Source organism: Haliotis rubra, unplaced genomic scaffold, assembly GCF_003918875.1.
Source record: "Haliotis rubra isolate DU_JTF1 unplaced genomic scaffold, ASM391887v1 Scf455, whole genome shotgun sequence".
NCBI classification, from domain to species: Eukaryota; Metazoa; Mollusca; class Gastropoda; order Lepetellida; family Haliotidae; genus Haliotis; species Haliotis rubra.
In genome coordinates this window covers 399,180-417,632 of record NW_025767141.1, presented here as the reverse complement: position 1 = coordinate 417,632, position 18,453 = coordinate 399,180, and the positions used below count along the sequence as shown (strand labels likewise).

Below are 18,453 nucleotides of genomic sequence, written 5' to 3'. Positions count from 1 at the left end.
AATGAACCAGAAAATCCAGCACACTGGTGGACGGTGGTAAGTGCTGTATATCTATAGTGGAAATATCCACACAGTAGTGTCATGGACATCGCTGACATGCATGTAGCAATTGTTCAAAACGTTGAATAAATACGACTGAGTAAGTGAGTGATTTTAACGCCGCTTTCATTAGTACACAATCATATCACGTTGAATAAATGACGTGACGCCGCTTTCATTAGCACACATTTTTATGTGGGAGGAAATCCCGAAGTGATGCTATCCCAGACGTTAACAGTAGTGTAAACCCTGGAATTTGGGCATACTGCTGTTAAACATAGGCACAGAAACAGGGAAACGGTGATTCGAACCCACAAGCATGATATTTGCAATGCCCCAGACACTTGCACCACCAGGCTCCAAATATGAATTATTTGATTTGTATATTAGTTTATATACTTGACATCTTTGTTTCAGATGCTGGAGTCCTTGGACCACCTCCACCATCCTGATGCCTAACTCCTCTCCCTCCCCACCCACCCCTCCCCTCCAGAGCTCACAAATAGGCCTCAAGATGCCACACACAGTACTGTTGATGTTGATCAAGACAATATAATCGCCACCACAAAATTATTCGATGTTTATTGATCCCACGTGACAACCCCTGTGCTTTTCAGTGTATATCAACAAAGTTGTAGAGAATCCTGGAGGAGAGCGATAACCACATAATTGTATTGACAGAATTGGATTGTCAGATCTTGCCTTACTCACTCACGCATGAACGCACATTTGTCTATTCAATTCACACAATCGCCTCTGTACTTGGCCTTATTCACCGTAGGACCATAGTTTAACCACAAATGACCCAGGCCTCCGTTTTAATTCTTATTCATACCCTAGATACCGATCTGAAATGATAACAAAGGTGCCCCTTAGTATTTCTCATGAACGTTTATAATGAAAAATATTACCGATAGTATAATACCATATATACATGAGGCATTATACAACAACTGTTGTAAGAAAACACACATTGGACTGTGACTTACACAATTCAATCACCAGACGGCAATCGGGCACAGCTTAAGTACAAGCCATGACAGTGTAAACTGTCACAATAGTATACATAAGAATTGGCTCCTCTGTAAGTTGAACAAATTCTAACAGATCAGTTTATAACAAAATGGCAATATGAAAAATCTTTATCGTTTCAAGGTAAAACATATGATTGTATAAAGCCATTGTTTGGTGCTGAAGACTACATTTTATTACAAGTTAGAGTTTCACAACTTCTTTTGAAATTTAGAACTAGTAATACTAGGCTTCCTGTTGGAAGTACGGCGCTGGTATCATGTCTCCTATAATGACCGGAAGTGTTTGATGGGTAACTCATGTGAAGTGGGTGATGCGTACCACTAAAGTTTTCAGTGTAACTCTTTTTAGAAGATAGAACTAAGTTATAACCAAAGTATTGTTGTACAAGACCTAATTATTTTAAACTTCATAGTCTTTTTACGGAAAGAATTTACACAATTATTGATAAGCTAAGCAAATATATTAAATGTATTTATGTAAATCTTTCAAAACTTTAATGATATTGCCTCCTTGTAATACTATTATATCATTATTGGTGCGTGAATGTTATGTGTATCACTGGGAGTGGTTTGGGTGAATAAATGAAGTGAACTAAACAACTGTTAGTCCGATGCGTGACCTCGAACTTAATGTTTCGATTATTACCGCTTGTGTGTCGATTATTCAGTATTGTTGGGGCCAAAGGGAGAAGAAAAACAACCTATATTTCAAATTGTTTTCTATTCGAGGAAAAGCGCCCACACACATACAGTGGACATTGACGTGTAGCCTGTTTGTTCCAGGTACCTGTAAGTGGGTTATGTATGTTCACCAATTTGGTGAATCATTTTTGCACGCGACAGACTCAGGGACATAATCTACGCGAATGCTTGAGCCACCGTCAGTGTAGGAAAACAACGCATTATTCAGAATCATTTAATGCCCGCTGTTAAAGAACAGGTAAACACAACGTTTGCCTATGCCTCTTGCCAAGGCTTACTTATATCCCGTAGGTATATTGCTAGACTCTGATAAATACAAAGAAAGGATAAAGGCATTCTTGAAGTTAATCGATTTAGTCATTGGGCTGTGTTTATTTCACATACGCATCGCCGAACTTCTTAGGCATTCGGACAAATTGACCCGAAGCTTTACACAAAGCCCTATTTGAACTCTTGGTCAGTCTGAACTGGGTGGACAGAGCCAGCGACCACGGTCACTGAAGACACATACAAACTTCTGCGACGTCGTCAGAATGTGTCCAGGGGTGACCGGAAGTACACACGTGATGATGTTGATTCAGATGCTGCTAATAATGAAAGGTAAGCTTGTGTGGGATTTTACAGAAAGATTCAGAGACACGTGTTAGGAAGGATATTGTACGCTTTCAAATGTTTCAAACACATACGTTAGTACCGGCGATGACAGTCATTTAATACGTCATGTCTTGCAGTGCCAGACATTATGTAACCATATCTGATTAGTGATGATGGAAGCGTTTGGAACATTACCGATGTAACCCCTTCCCCAATACTCACAACTCACTCCCACCCACACCCACACACCCAGACACACCCACAACCAGACACATACGGACCCACACACCCCACCAGACCCAGAACCCACGCCTCACTCTCTCTCTCTCTCCCTCTCTCGTCCCCCTCCCCTCTCTCTCTCGCTCCCCCTCCTCTCTCTCTCTCTCTCTCTCTCTCTCGCTCCCCCTCCCCTCTCTCTCTCTCTCTCTCTCTCTCTCTCTCCCTCTCTCTCTCACTCACACAAACAAACACATACACAATGTTTATGTATATCACCACAATAACCGTTATCCAAACTTTGGCTTGTCCAGTTCGCAAGGAACGATTCGGGTGATTACGAATGCGATCTTTCGTGAAGTATTCGGGGGAATCGTCTCATTTACCATGTGTGAATTCGGTACAAGAAATCATAGTTACCTTGGGATAGTAATCTTCAGATGAACCATATATGGTCTCTGGATGAACATAACGAAAGTGATCGTTGAGAAAACGGCGATTCTGGATAAACGTGGCCTCGTCCATAGTATATAGTAGGTGTTGCCTGTAAGATAAAGGATTCGCGATGGTAGGAACATGGTACTCGTGAGGGTCTGTTATGAAATGTTCCTGAGTAAGCGGAAGTTTGTGCTCTGTTAAAGCAATGCTAAGGAAAGCCTACTGTTCTGAATTCAGTTATATAAGCATGTCGGCAAACATACACGTGCTGAGAGTGTTTACATCATCCTGCATCGCGACGGCGGAATATGTGCATTTAATACGTGATGAAATGAATTCCATAGCTGGCTACTCGTGAAAATAAACGTCAGACGTTTTAGACAAACATTGAGTAAGAAAGATTTACCTGATTACATGGCCGTTTTTCGCACATACTTTACAGGACCCTAAACCCAAATTCAGAAATTATACAAATAATATTAGCTAATCAGACCTTTGTGTTTCAATAAAGCTATATTAAGTACTTATTATCCATTTTTATCATTTGTATGACCCTCCCCGACAAACTCTGGTTTGGTGACCCTACACTGACTCCCTGAGATGCCCCCAGGGTCAACCCAACACATTTGGTAAACTTGAGATTTGGGATTTCCTCAAGAAATTTAATCTGCCTTTGGGGAAATTGCTACGGAAAGAAAGAACCAGATCTAAACCAAATAATTTTTATTAAGTCATTTTATGAACTGAAGGTGAGACAAAAGATCCATTTTTTTATTACTTCTAGTATGGTGGCACTACTCCAGTGTTCCGTACGGTTCACCAGCACCTCCACAAACCTGGCTGTCAAAACCTCCATTGTTTTTATTACTTCCAGTATGGTGGCACTGCCAGTGTTCCGTACAGTTCACCAGCATCTCCACAAACCTGGCTGTCAAAACCTCCATTGTTTTATTACTTCCAGTATGGTGGCACTGCCACAGCACCTCCACAAAGTTGGCTGTCGTACAGTTCACCAGTATTTCGGCACTGCCAGTGTTCCGTACAGTTCACCAGCACCTCCACAAACCTGGCTGTCAAAACCTCCATTGTTTTTATTACTTCCAGTATGGTGGCACTGCCAGTGTTCCGTACAGTTCACCAGCACCTCCACAAACCTGCGAAGGGATCTCCTGACGGACTACGACGTTGAAGTGCGACCTGCCCTAAAGACCCAAGTCTCTTTACAGATGGTGCTGGTCTCTCTGAACAGTATTGTACGTGCAGATACTATATAACATCGCATACAGTATCGGTAGACGTCGTTGCTGATTTAAGACTACAGGAATGACTTGTATGATCATGTGTAGTGTCATAACTTTGGCAGGAGGGGTGGTGGGGTAGCATAGTGGTTAAGGCGTTCGCCCCTCACGCCGAAGATCCGGGTTCGATTCCCCACATGGGTACAATGTGTGAATTCCCATTTCTGGTGTCCCCCGCCGTGATATTGCTGGAATATTGCTAAAAGTGGCGTAAACCTAAACTCACTCACTCACTCACTCACTCACTTTGGCAGGAGTTTGCATAATGTTCTTGTATTCTCATGATGTCAAAGCGTGTTATGCTTTAGGGAGTAAATAGAAGGACACATACAGGTTCCAGTAGCTGAATTGTTCACATTATAGTTATATGTTATGTGTATATAATGTGTTGTTGACATATTCTGGCATCTATTTAGTACAAAATTGATGCATGTGAAGAGTGTAATGAATGGAAAGTACTCCAGAAATGACAGTTTCTACAACTGAATTTAGTACTTTTAGCTGCACATGATTCTACAGTAATGTGGCTTCACAATGAGAAATACAATGCCAACAGTAGACATGGAACAATGAACCTATCTTAGTACCATGAAGTAAAGAGAACGTGTCTGGTTCGGTACCCTCAAAGATACAAACGAACATGCTGACACTGTAGGTTTAGAAGATTAGAAGAAATGGACAGACAAATGTATTTCACCTTTGATATTCTGGACTCACAAATTAGTTCAGCTAAAATTACACCAAGAGAAATTGTGATGGAGAGTCAAAATGCCTCTCAAGTCACCGATTCAATAAAGAAAGATATCTTTTTAACTGTTCTGAAAGTTGTATAAATTCACCTTGCTTTAAAAAAAAATTGATTCTGATGAAAGAATCAAAATATGGATTCATGTTTCCTTATAATCATAAAGTTTGGTGAGAACAAAGCTGATTCTTATTCATTAAACCCATCTTCATTTCCAGGACACAGCGACTCAATCCATGTCTGTCAATTGCTTATGGTATACGGTGAGATATTTTATGTATCTTATGATCTCAGAATGTAATAACTGGCAATAAATTGCATATTATAGGTATGTCGAAAAATCTAGGATGTATGAACATCCCCAAAAGACCTTTAACAATGTCCAGTGATGTTTTGGAATACAATTACGTCACATTGCTCGAAACTCGCATGAGCAGGGAACACGTTATTGTTTGTGTCTTGGTGTCCGACAACTTTGCCTAGATAAGCGGAAGCCTTTGTCTCAAACAAAATTTTGGATACAGAAATACTATTCATATGAATGAAGGTTTCTTTGTGAGTTTGAATTTTATGACTATCTGTATGTTCTTGACCAGATATGGAGGGATGAAAGGTTAAGCTGGAACCCCAGTGACCACAACGGAACAGACTTTCTGGCTTTGAAAAAGACGGAGGTGTGGACGCCACCCCTTGTCGTGTCCAATGAGTAAGTAATGTTCAGGTTATAGCCACTCGTCCCCTTCAACCAACTGGGATATTTGATAAAGAACTTTTGATGTGGACACTTTTCCGCACTTGTGGCAGAATATGTACATGCAAAAGTAGCCATACATTATGTGTTACACTAATGCGTGAACGAAACTTTGCTTCTTTTGTCATTTTGCAAGGTGTCAGTCACAACGTAAAAATACCAATGTATTACTATTGCTTTCGGATGTAGATAAAATTTGAAAAAGGATGAACCTGAAGAGTCTTAAAATTTATTTCATGGTAACTTTACCATAATGTTTACGGGTGTTCATTTGTACAATATGTCTACATAAATCATTACGATATTTCAATGGTTCTTATGTTATCATGTGTAAACAACGTACAGGCAAGTAACATAGTAGACTAATGCGTAATTCCCATTCTCAGAATGAACAAAGTTGGGCCAATTGGACAAGAGGGAGTCCCGCTCCGAGTTTTCAGTGAAGGGACAATGTTGTGGATTCCTCCAACCAGACTGGAAACATCGTGTACCATCGACGTATCTAACTATCCATTTGATGTCCAATCTTGCATCATCAACATTACCGGTTGGACCTATGCAACTGATGAGCTGGACCTTCAGATAGACCCAGACAAACCCATAACCTTAGACCTCTACTCTCACCATGGAGAATGGGAACTAACTGACACCTCTGCTTCCCTGAACGACTTCGACGGGGGCTTCGACAAACAATACCGGGATATCCAGTACTCGCTCACTTTCCGACGTCGCTGGCAATACTATGGACTGACGCTTATGCTTCCTCTTATTCTGAGTTCGTTCCTAATGGCAGGAGTGTTTGCAGTGCCTGTTGAATCTGGGGAAAAGATCGGCTACTCTTTGACTGTTCTGTTGTCCTTCACTGTACTGCTTACGCTGATCTCGGACAGTCTTCCAGCCATATCTACAAGAACCTCAGCTCTGCGTAGGTATATAACACTTGTGTTTGCAACATCATGGTTCAAAGATATAGATGATTAGACATCACCATTACCTAGACAGTTAACAAACCACGATACAAGATCGATACTATTGTGCGTATGGATGTACCTTGGCCCCGATCCACAAAGCGTTCGTAACGTTACGACCTATTCGTAACTCAGTACTATACCATTGGCTACGCAGTGTTCGTAGCGTTACGACCTGCCGTATCTTGTATGGTTCATCATAGTATTACGAACGATGTCATGCTACGAATGATATGTGGAATGGGGTCCTTCTTATATTAAAGAACCGCATGCTGTAAACATCCATACCCTGGCTATCTAGAGAATCATCCTACTGCTATCTTGGCGAAAAGAGAGTAGTTTTCATTTACATTGGGCATTTTATTTGTAAAATACATGAAACAAAATCTAGTCTGAAATTGCATACCTTGCAATCTTTCGGATACTGCAGACAGTAAACGAAATAATTTTAGTCAAAGATGATGTGTTGCCCTGTTTTGCATACATCCTGCTAGCGGAGTAACGCTCACATATAAGCACACAATCACATTCATTTTCAATACAGACCTTCTTCTTTCCATACTTTATACTTATAGTCGTTCCGTGTATGGGACATTTGTGTATCTCCCAACATCAGTTGAAAGTTTAAAATATACTTGTTACAGGTTATTATAGTTTTCTGAAGAACCTTTCAATTGCTTATGCAGTTGACTCTTCGCAAAATACAACAGGGATGCCTATATTTATTCTTCAAAGTATCATTAGCTTATCTGACATTTTCAAAATGAGATACGGACAATATATTTTCATATTTCGAGCAACATGAAAACGAGAAATGGCGGTGCTTATCGTCCTCCAGATGAATGTGCATGAACGGGAGAATATCCCCGTTAGGGTAACAGTAATCCTTGAAGCTTAATTATTGCTGAAGAATAAACCATTGCATTTCTTTCAAAATATCCAGATACCGTTCATTGCCATCAACAGGCATGCGCCCTTCTACGTCAGGCAGGCATTGGTCAGATTCAACCAAAGTTGTAATACTCAAAACATACTGTTCATTTCAGAGATCTATCTGACGTTGTTGATGAACCTGGGCACACTGATCACGTTCCTCACGACCCTGGTGCTGTGGTTGTATTACCGGGGAGACACGAAACCCCTCTCTCATGGCACTCTACTCCTCTACAGACTCATGGCGAGATGTTCCAGTGTTAAACACAAGCGCCGACCCAGAACGGTTCGAGCTCAAGTGACCGTATCAGACTATAACGATATGTCAAGGTCAACGCGCTCCTTGAATACACCCAGAATCCAAACATGTTGTAATGACGTGTCGACGGCATGGAGTGACAAGGGAGGTAATCCTGTCGTCGATGTGGTCACCTGGCAAGATTTTGCGAAATGCCTTGATGCAGTGTTTCTTCGCGTATTTACCTTTATTTTTATTACTGTAACTGTTGTATTTCTGGGAATTATGTATGGGACTTACTATGTTTCCAGGTAGTCCTGTCCAGTTTCAGGGCGGTGGGGTAGCCTAGTGGTTAAAGCGTTCGCTCGTCACGCCGAAGACCCGGGTCCGATTCCCCACATGGGCACAATGTGTGAAGCCCATTTCTGGTGTCCCCGCCGTGATATTCCTGGAATATTGCTAAAAGCGGCATACAACCATACTCACTCACCCACTGTTCAGATTAGAATGATGATGCCACATAATGCATAAGAGTATGTGTTTGATTAACAGAACTAACGCGGGAAGGAGGAACACAATATATGAGTGGCAGTACAGCAGTGATGTATGTAGTGTTATACAATGGCTATGTTTACAGCAGATATTCCCCTGCAATTCTCGAACACTAAAATTATACTTATGGAAACGAATAAGGGAACACCATGAAAGTACGAGTGTTCCTGTAACAGAAAGAAAATACCTCCCACTAACAAACTACTGCTTCCTGATTGGCTGAGACTGTTGCACTTATCGTTTACTGTTGTCCTCTGTTGTTTTTGTATTACTGACTGACTGAGTTTTGGTTTTACGCCGCTTTTAGCAATATTCCAGCAACATCACGGCGGGGGACACCAGAAATGGGCTTCACACATTGTGCCCATGTGGGGATTCGAACCCGGGTCTTCGGCGTGACGAGCCAACGCTTTAACCATTAGGCTACCCCACTGCCCTGTTTTTGTATTAACGATTAAATAAGCAACCTATGAAGATATTAGTGTTAACTTTTGTATTTATCAGAATTTATTTCATTGTAGGTTTGCGTTATTGGAAGTGTAGCCGTTAAGCCATAAACATAGGAACAAAAGAAACACCAACACAATCACAAAATGCAAATTGTGCTCACCAATTTTAATGTTTATACCACACCAAATATTGAAGTCTATTCGTATCAGGCCTGTGCTGATACAAAGCCTAGCACGTAGCTTCTTTGTTAGCGCTTAGTTACACTGCGGAATGTAATTAATTATGCAAAATATTTGGCACTAGTCAGAAGGTGACACCCATTAGTCAGATACCCCAGTCGTCAGCCGCTTGAGTGAGGGTTGGAGAAGGCTCACCCCACAGTAACAATAGATCAGTCCTAATATCCGCTGTTCTTTAGGATCAAGTGACTAGCACAACACTGTGTTTGCTTTGAATAATAAGGACATAATAAGCTATATCTAGTTGGCTTATCTCTTGCACAGTAAGATCAAACTCCCATAGGTCAGCCTTGACTGTTAAAGTTTAATCCCTTGATTAAACCACACTATCCGTTACTTGATAAGCATCACTATCAACTATGCACAAGGAAAATCTTGATATTATGTGAGTTGATCGATTGATCAATGCAACTCACATAATATCAAGAGTCTCCTTGTGCATAGTTGGTAGTGTGGCTTAATTTTTATTGTGAGTAAACCAATAAAAAATTATAAAAGCAACTTGAGACTGACTTCTCAACTCAGGCCGGATGTATTTGGATGCTGTTGGAAAGCTTGTGAAGCTTAGCTGAATTTGACTTTGTAACTCCATACTGTGCTTGTAGTGCTAGGGAATATGACAATTTTACTTGTATGCATGTGACATTGTGAAAAAGTAACGAACATTATGACAATTACAAAAGATGCTATAAAAATGATAAAACTGGTCTAAAAAATCTCAGTTGCCTCCTTTAATTATGTCTGACTATGGGTAATAGTTGTATTAGTCCATTTCCCCAATCGGTAACACCCTTCCCAAATTTGTCAACCATGTAATTGTTTTTTTCAAGTGTCTAACTAATGGGGTTTCTGACTAATAACGGAACACCAGTCAGAATGCACCGAGTTCGTTTGACTCAAATTGCAGAATTTGCTGAACTGAATGCTAAGCATATCTCACTGTCTGCTATCAGACAAAAACTCTCTGCTGGAAGGTACGAGGGTCGATCAAAAAGTACGTAGCCTAACTATACTGAAAGCCATTAAAAATGCATTTTGACATTCATACTTTCTTTACTCACACTAATTTCAACATATATAAACCTAACTGGCAGATATGTTTTAAGTGAACATCTATGAATAATTTCATCTGAAAATGTCCAGTCAACAACAACATCAGTGACGCAACAACGACATCACACAATGGAGGTGTCACTTGCAGTCAATATTGTGTGTGTCCACCGTGCGCTGCAAGGCATGCTCGCAGTCCTTGGGGCATTGAAAGACACACATTTCTCAGGAACAGCTGTTGGATGGTCTGCAGCCTCTGATGGTCTGTGGTCTGATCATGACACCACCTCCAAAACGATCATGTTCAAGGACACAGTTTGGCGCAAGTCTTTCTCCTTTACGTCGATAAATCTGTTGACATCCATCTGCAAAGGATAAGTTAAACCTGGATTCATCTGAAAAAAAATAACATCTGGCCATGTCCTGTTGCAAAGATTGGCCCCATTTGCTGCCCATCGCTGCCTGGCAAGTCTGTGGCGATGCAATAAGGTTGGACCACGGTACGGGTGACGACACCGGATGTTGAAGGCAGCAAGGTGTCCTTGCACCTTTTGGGCGCTGAAATGACGTTGACTTGTCCCAATTGTCCTCCTTGCCTAATCATCAGCTGTTTGGAACCGATTTTGCAAGTGTGAAACTCGGATATTGCGGTTTTGTCGAGCTGTTATCACAGGTGGTGTACCAGGTCGCGGACGATCAGCAACACTTTCGGTACCCCGAAAAAAGTTGTCTGAGTCGACTTACAGTGGATGGTTGCACATTAAAGTGCCTGGCAATCATCACATCTGAAGCACCTTGGCTGACCTTACCGATAACCTGATTCCTTTCGTCTTGTGTCAAGTGTGGCATTTCTCACAGTGATTGAGTTCCACAATTCCTTGTGCTTTTACAGGGCCTGGGTGCAGGTAATGCATGTGCACAACGTGTTTCATGAATGTGGTTGTGTTTACGAGAAATGTCAAAGGTTCAGTTTTAAATATCAAAGTTCATGCGAGAGGAATGCTCCGGGACTCGAACTCGAAATGGGCCAGAATAACAGCCTTTTATCCCTACATCCTCTGTATCGCAGGAAAAAATCTTCAATTGAACTTTTGTAAGTTTCGGGACAACAAATACCAATTGCGTTTTTAATGGCTTTCAGTATATATTCTTGATGTCCAATGTTTGAAAAGCTTCAATTTTATTTTGAAGTCATCGTTCGCAAAGCCATATCCAAAATTTCACATGTGTGGGTGATGTGGTTAACTAGATATTTGTCATCACATCACATTGGGGTATAATATTTCTAACAAAATTGTAGAAAATGAAAAACGATTTGTCTTTTGGTACCTCTTGGATAATGGTATGCCCTCAGATAATGTCATATAGAATATGTTCAGTATAGTATTGGATAACTTCCTGTCATGATCAACAGTCAAAGATTTGGATTGCCTGATTTATATTTAGTCTGGGGCTATTTTTTAAGGACACCCCCATTTTAATCTTTCAAAACCATTGTGTCCAGATATTCAAGCTGGCACTGTTTACAATACATTGTGTGCTGACACTTGTGTGACCATTCAGTATTTAGTTTGAACACTTGGCATCATGAATGCATAAGTGAAAACATTAGAATAAGCTATGCCCTTATAATTACGTCATCTGAAAGGGGGGTGGGTAGTGTCTCCAAAACAAGCTCTTTCAGTCAACATGAAGGAGATGGGGGGATCACTTTAACGAGCGATTGCAATTTCAAATTGCTTTTTTTATGAACTTTAATATTTAAGTGTGATTCTAGGGGACTTCCATCAATCTCAAACACACAAAATATTTCTTGCATATTTTGTTACCTGAAGTTTTACATGCATTTATTGTAGACTTTGCGTTTTTTTAGGGTACCAAGATAAAAGATCAACCAAAATGGGGATTGTGAGACTGGAACATAGCAAAACCAAACTGCTTGAGCTTGACAGATAATATGTAGAAAAATAAAACATAAAAATAACTGCATTTGTATCGTTTTCTTGGTGATTCTGCATACTGTTCAAAAGCCCCTCGTATATACAACGGAGTTCTAATGTCTTTATTAATTAATTACTATTTATTACTATTTATTACTATTTATTACAAATTATTACTAATTATCATATTATGATAATGCTGTGTCAAGTAATTGGATTCAGGAACTTATTGAAGCTTAATCAAGTGTCCTGCTGCGTCAAGGAGCCGAATGGCTGTTCTTCGCCCCTCGTATAAACTGACAGATGTCAGGTATGAACCGCCTGCTGCTGTTAGGTACAAACCGACAGATATCAGATATGAACTGTCTGCTATAAGGTTTCGACCGCCTGCTATCAGGTATGAACCGTCTGCTATCAGATATGAACCGTCTGCATTCAGGTATGAACCGCCGACTACCAGGTATGAACTGTCTGCTATAAGGTATAAACTGCGAGAAAGGATGGAGACGGAACAGCACAGGTAAATGAATCAATGACTTTGTCGGGACTTGTGCACGTGCCCAGCGTACACCTGGCTGTTCCTCTCTTTGCAGTCCTCCCTCGTAACAAATAGTGAACTGTGTCAAAAATTAACTTTTCTTATTTTTAGGTCATAAATTCTGAAACAAAATCACAGAGTTGGTTAGATGTTATGATTATAATCAGTGTTTCATTGAGTATTCTATGTTTAGTTGTTTTCGAGTTAGACTGCAATTCATCGGTCCGATTTTGAGCCAAACGGACTATAGTCCTGACCCACTTCCTGGGTCAGGTGTATCTGGGTTGAACAAACACTGATATGTGACTGTATACGAGGTCACCGCACAAGTGGATGTCACCGTTAGAGGATCTTACACACAACACCACTATTTTGCAGGTAAAGTCAGAACTTCTAACTGTTCCGTGATTGGCAAGTGGACTCACAGTAAGTACATATGGGTCAGAGATCCCTTATATGGACATATATCAGATCAGGGCCACGAACCTGCGTAATTGACATGGCGAGCAAAACGATTAGTGTAATTAGTTTTCGTGATATAAATAATTCAGAGGTTTGCGCATCTTTGAGCATCCTTTCATTTTATGACAGGTGAATGTTTGCTTTACATGTAGACACGTAGTGGTACAGGTAGATGAAAGTGACACAGGCGACTAGATGTACCACTTGGGTGTTGCACGTGAGGTCACAAGGTGTACCCCAGAGGTGTTCCACGTCAGGTCACATAATGTTCCACATGTGTGTTCCACGTCAGGTCACAAGATGCACCTCATATGTTCCTCGTCAGGTCACTAGATGTTCCTCTTATGTGTTCAACTTCGGGTCACTAGATGTACCTCTTAAGTGTTCCAGGTCTTAAGTTTCCAACGTCAAGTCACTAGAACCACTTAAGTGGTCCACGTCAGGGTCACTAGATGTTCCTCTTATGTGTTCCACGTCAGGTCACAAGATGAACCACTTAAGTGTTCCACGTCAGGTCACTAGATGTACCTCTTATGTGTTCCACGTCAGGTCACTAGATGTACCTCTTAAGTGTTCCACGTCAGGTCACAAGATAAACCACTTAAGTGTTCCACGTCAGGTCACTAGATGTACCTCTTATGTGTTCCACGTCAGGTCACTAGATAAACCACTTATGTGTTCCACGTCAGGTCACTAGATGTACCTCTTATGTGTTCCACGTCAGGTCACTAGATGTACCTCTTAAGTGTTCCACGTCAGGTCACAAGATAAACCACTTAAGTGGTCCACGTCAGGTGCCTAGATGTACCTCTTAAGTGTTCCACGTCAGGTGACTAAATGAACCTCTTATGTGTTCCACGTCAGGTCACAAGATGTACATCTTATGTGTTCCACGTCAGGTCACTAGATGTACCTCTTATGTGTCCCACGTCAGGTCACTAGATGTACCTCTTATGTGTTCCACGTCAGGTCACTAGATGTACCTCTTAAGTGTTCCACGTCAGGTCACTAGATGTACCTCTTAAGTGTTCCAGGTCAGGTAACAAGATAAACCACTTAAGTGGTCCACGTCAGGTGACTAGATGTTCCTCTTATGTGTTCCACGTCAGGTCACAAGATAAACCACTTAAGTGGTCCACGTCAGGTGACTAGATGTACCTCTTATGTGTTCCACGTCAGGTCACTAGATGTACCTCTTAAGTGTTCCAGGTCAGGTAACAAGATAAACCACTTAAGTGGTCCACGTCAGGTGACTAGATGTTCCTCTTATGTGTTCCACGTCAGGTCACAAGATAAACCACTTAAGTGGTCCACGTCAGGTCACTAGATGTACCTCTTATGTGTTCCACGTCAGGTCACTAGATGTACCTCTTAAGTGTTCCACGTCAGGTCACAAGATAAACCACTTAAGTGGTCCACGTCAGGTGACTAGATGTTCCTCTTATGTGTTCCACGTCAGGTCACAAGATAAACCACTTAAGTGGTCCACGTCAGGTCACTAGATGTACCTCTTATGTGTTCCACGTCAGGTCACTAGATGTACCTCTTAAGTGTTCCACGTCAGGTCACAAGATAAACCACTTAAGTGGTCCACGTCAGGTGCCTAGATGTACCTCTTAAGTGTTCCACGTCAGGTGACTAAATGAACCTCTTATGTGTTCCACGTCAGGTCACAAGATGTACATCTTATGTGTCCCACGTCAGGTCACTAGATGTACCACTTATGTGTCCCACGTCAGGTCACTAGATGTACCTCGTGTGTTCCACGTCAGGTCACTAGATGTACCTCTTAAGTGTTCCACGTCAGGTCACTAGATGTACCACTTAAGTGTTCTTTGTCAGGTCACTAGATGTACCTCTTATGTGTCCCACGTCTGGTAACTAGATGTACCTCTTATGTGTTCAACGTCAGGTCACCAGATGTACCTCTTATATGTTCCACGTCAGCTCACTAGATGTGCTTCTTAAGTGTTCCACGTCAGGTCACTAGATCTACCAATTAAAATGTTCTGCTCCGGGTACATGTCAGGTCACTAGATGTACCTTTGAATTGTTCCACGTCAGGTCACTAGATGTACCTTCTTAAGTGTTCCACGTCAGGTCACTAGATGTACCACTAATGTGTTTCTCGTCAGGTCACTAGATGTACCTCGTGTGTTCGAGATCTACCCATTATAGTGTTCCGCTCCGGGTCCACGTCAGGTGCCTAGATGTACCAGAAGATGTGTCACGACGCATGATAAACGTTTAAAATCGTCAAGCCGAAATCAGGCCATCAATTTCTACATGTGTGTGAAGCTAATTTTGATATAACATTTACCAAGGGCGCTGGTTAATTCTCTGTTTTGGATAATATGTGTGAACGTAGATCTCACGGTATTAATATAATGAAGTGTGCTGATGTCATCTTCCCCCATGCTGACATCTTATCACACTGTGCATAATTCCATGTCAGTATTCTTGCTATTCTTTAATATACATGTATATTGCAGGCAGGATGAGCAACTATACTATTCGACTCGCAACTCAGGGGGACTATGAAAGTGTTTTAGCGATTGGTGAAGTGTACAACGGCGTGGATTATCTCCCTTGTAAATATGCTGAGTTCTTGGAAGATGACAACTACTTGAACTTTATATGTATCGTAGATGGAGAAGTGGTAAGAAAATAACCTGTTTATCTGGAAATGACACTTAATATTGCCTCGTAATTTGGACTACTATTTGGGGCAAAATCAAGAAACGAATATCAGCCCTAAGCGTCCCTAAGGTTGGTTTAGCTGATAGTAACATTTGAAACTAGCATTTCATAATCTATCTGAGCTATGCGTTGGAAAATATGTCCTGGATACCAGGAAGAGATGTCCCCGATGTGATGTTGCTGGAATATTGCTAAAAGCGAGGTAAAATCATACTACCGTAAAAGCAAATACTGAGTATGACTTTCTCCACTTTTAGCATTATTCCAGCAACATTACAGTGGGTGATTCAAGAAACAGACAGACTTCACACATTGCACTCCTGTAAGGGATGGAACCCAGATCTTTGCGTGAAGAGCGAATGATTGAACCAGTAGGCTACCCTACCGTCCCATAATATCTAATGGCTGTACATGGAAGTAAGATGGGTGAGTGATTTTAAAGGCCTGTAAGTCTTGCTAGATGTTTCACACTGCACCCAGCTATATTCTTGCTGTACAACTGCGTACTGTAAATAATCTAATCTGCACCTGGCAGGCTAGAGGTTGACATCATGACCACACGGTACGTTGGCATGCACCAACCATGTTCAGTTTCTTTTACAACGCCGCTTTTGTATGGTGTGTGGGTGTATGAAATGTCGTATCATTCTGTAGTATCATTCATACATTGAATAAATACATAAATCAATAATAAATGAATGAATGATCTGTAGTATCATTCATACATTGAATAAAAATAATCAATAATAAATGAATGAATGATAGAATGAATAATAATAAATAAATAAATAAATAAATGAATAAATAAATAAATAAATAAATAAATAAATAAATAAATAAATTACATTTCGTAGCTGGTGTAACTGCTTGAGAAATTATCTCTGTGTAATTAGAGCAATTACTTACTGCCAGACTGATAAAAACAGCAGTTACTCAAGCCAACAAAAGGGCTGACAAATTTCCGGCAAACAGTATCCCTTTGCTACTCCTCAGATTGGTTTCCTGTGTGGAGCTTTGATTGACAACCGGGAAGCATTTGTTCTGAGGGCTGGGAGGGTCAAGGAGGCCTATCAGGGTCAAGGTTATTACAGAGCCCTGAGGAGCCATGTATACCAAACAATGTCGAGGATCAAATCAGTGAAACAAGAAAAGGTGGTTGTGTTCAACAAGATAGCTCAGAAGCTGCAACAACCAGATAGTGGATTTGAACATATAGCTATGCAGGTAATTAAGACGTTCATTTTCTTCCATTCCATAAATCATAAATACAATTTATAATCCAATTTGACCCCATTAATATGTGTAGTATTCATGTCAACTGGTCAATGTTCATTCACAAATACAATGCCATGCATGCAAGTAATACGTACTGCTTCAATGTATTTCAGAAGGTTTATACGTATGAGATACCAGAAGGTTTTGTTGAAGGGACATCATCTGACCTACAGCCTTTGACCCAGGAAGAGCTTCAGCGCCTGCTGTCTGACCCGGAAACACGTGACTTCCTGTTTCCGGAAGGGATCCTGTATGTACACCGCGTGCCCTACAAACTAATCGAGGGCAACTTCCCAAGTATTTTTAACAAAAGAACTGTCCTGTTTGGCACTCCAGCCTGTAGCTCCCAATATAAGCTGGTGACGTCTGGACATTATTTCAATGTTAAGATAGGCTTTCGTTATATTTTAGACATATACGGATCGTCGTCTAAAGAATTCGAGGATCATTTTAAGTCTCATTTGGCATTCATTCGGGAATTGAACAAAGGAAAGACAGCTATAACTATCTTTACCCCTCCAACATTCCCTGTTGATGTACTTGACGATATCCTGAAACGTGTCGGGGCTGTTTACCTGGAGTCATTTCTCTCAGAGGAGCATTCCTTCAGAAGATGTGTTTCAGAATGACTTCAGTGAAAATGTTTCTCATTGTGTAATTGTGCATATGATATGGCCGAAATTTCTTAAAGCATCTTGTTCACAATCTTACCGGTGTCGATTCTTGAAGAAAAACTGTGTGTGTCTTTTGTTTGCATTTTAAAGTGATATTTAGGTTGTAAGACCCTGCCTATAAATAATCGTGCCAGGACAACGAAATCCAGTGAGCGATGGCGTGAGCAAAGAAAGATCAACGCCGTCGGGAACTTTACCTGGACACATGAGAATATAATATGATATCCCTGCCATAGTAATCTTTGAGTGGTCAAATGCCACTATTTTACAGGATATGTTCGTGGTGTAAAGCCTTGACTAAGAATAATAATAATAATAAATGAGAATGTAGTATATTTATGCTATGTTATAGTGTAGTATTTTACAACCTCTTTTTCCAATGCCGATCCGTTGTTGTGGAGTATGCATCTGAATTCAACTCATTTCAATAGTATAATTCGCATAGGTACGACTGAAAAGGAACAATAGTATGGACATATTATCTGCTAAAAGTACCTACAAGCTGCCAATGGGGGAGACTTGTTGCCACTTGGTTGTTCGGAAAATTTCTCATCGTCACTTAGACGTACCTGAATTTAAGTTTCAACATTATTCCCCTTCTAGTACACTGCTGCTAT

General features: G+C 40.8%; 2 protein-coding genes across 2 annotated transcripts; both read left to right on the top strand.

The window, feature by feature from the left end:
* Positions 1-2,308: 2,308 nt before the first annotated feature.
* Positions 2,309-8,305, top strand: LOC124290023 (neuronal acetylcholine receptor subunit alpha-3-like). The gene is made up of 6 exons (XM_046726706.1): positions 2,309-2,375; positions 4,128-4,276; positions 5,663-5,772; positions 6,204-6,742; positions 7,832-8,125; positions 8,268-8,305. Exons 1-6 carry the CDS (start codon positions 2,309-2,311, stop codon positions 8,303-8,305), a joined length of 1,197 nt encoding a protein of 398 aa, XP_046582662.1.
* Positions 8,306-15,684: 7,379 nt separating this feature from the next.
* LOC124290022 (histidine N-acetyltransferase-like) lies at positions 15,685-18,121 on the top strand. The gene is made up of 3 exons (XM_046726705.1): positions 15,685-15,846; positions 16,881-17,111; positions 17,276-18,121. The coding sequence occupies exons 1-3, from the start codon at positions 15,685-15,687 to the stop codon at positions 17,789-17,791; spliced, it is 909 nt and encodes a 302-aa protein (XP_046582661.1). The 3' UTR covers positions 17,792-18,121.
* Positions 18,122-18,453: the final 332 nt, after the last annotated feature.

Excerpts from the sequence above, each read along its gene's own strand:
- LOC124290023 (XM_046726706.1), top strand. The coding sequence starts at position 2,309 with ATGTGTCCAGGGGTGACCGGAAGTACACACGTGATGATGTTGATTCAG. Across the intron at positions 2,376-4,127 it reads GATGCTGCTAATAATGAAAG|TATGGTGGCACTGCCAGTGT; the intron begins GTAAGCTTGTGT and ends TATTACTTCCAG. Across the intron at positions 8,126-8,267 it reads GGCATGGAGTGACAAGGGAG|GTAGTCCTGTCCAGTTTCAG; the intron begins GTAATCCTGTCG and ends CTATGTTTCCAG.
- LOC124290022 (XM_046726705.1), top strand. The coding sequence starts at position 15,685 with ATGAGCAACTATACTATTCGACTCGCAACTCAGGGGGACTATGAAAGT. Across the intron at positions 15,847-16,880 it reads GTATCGTAGATGGAGAAGTG|ATTGGTTTCCTGTGTGGAGC; the intron begins GTAAGAAAATAA and ends GCTACTCCTCAG. Across the intron at positions 17,112-17,275 it reads TTGAACATATAGCTATGCAG|AAGGTTTATACGTATGAGAT; the intron begins GTAATTAAGACG and ends AATGTATTTCAG.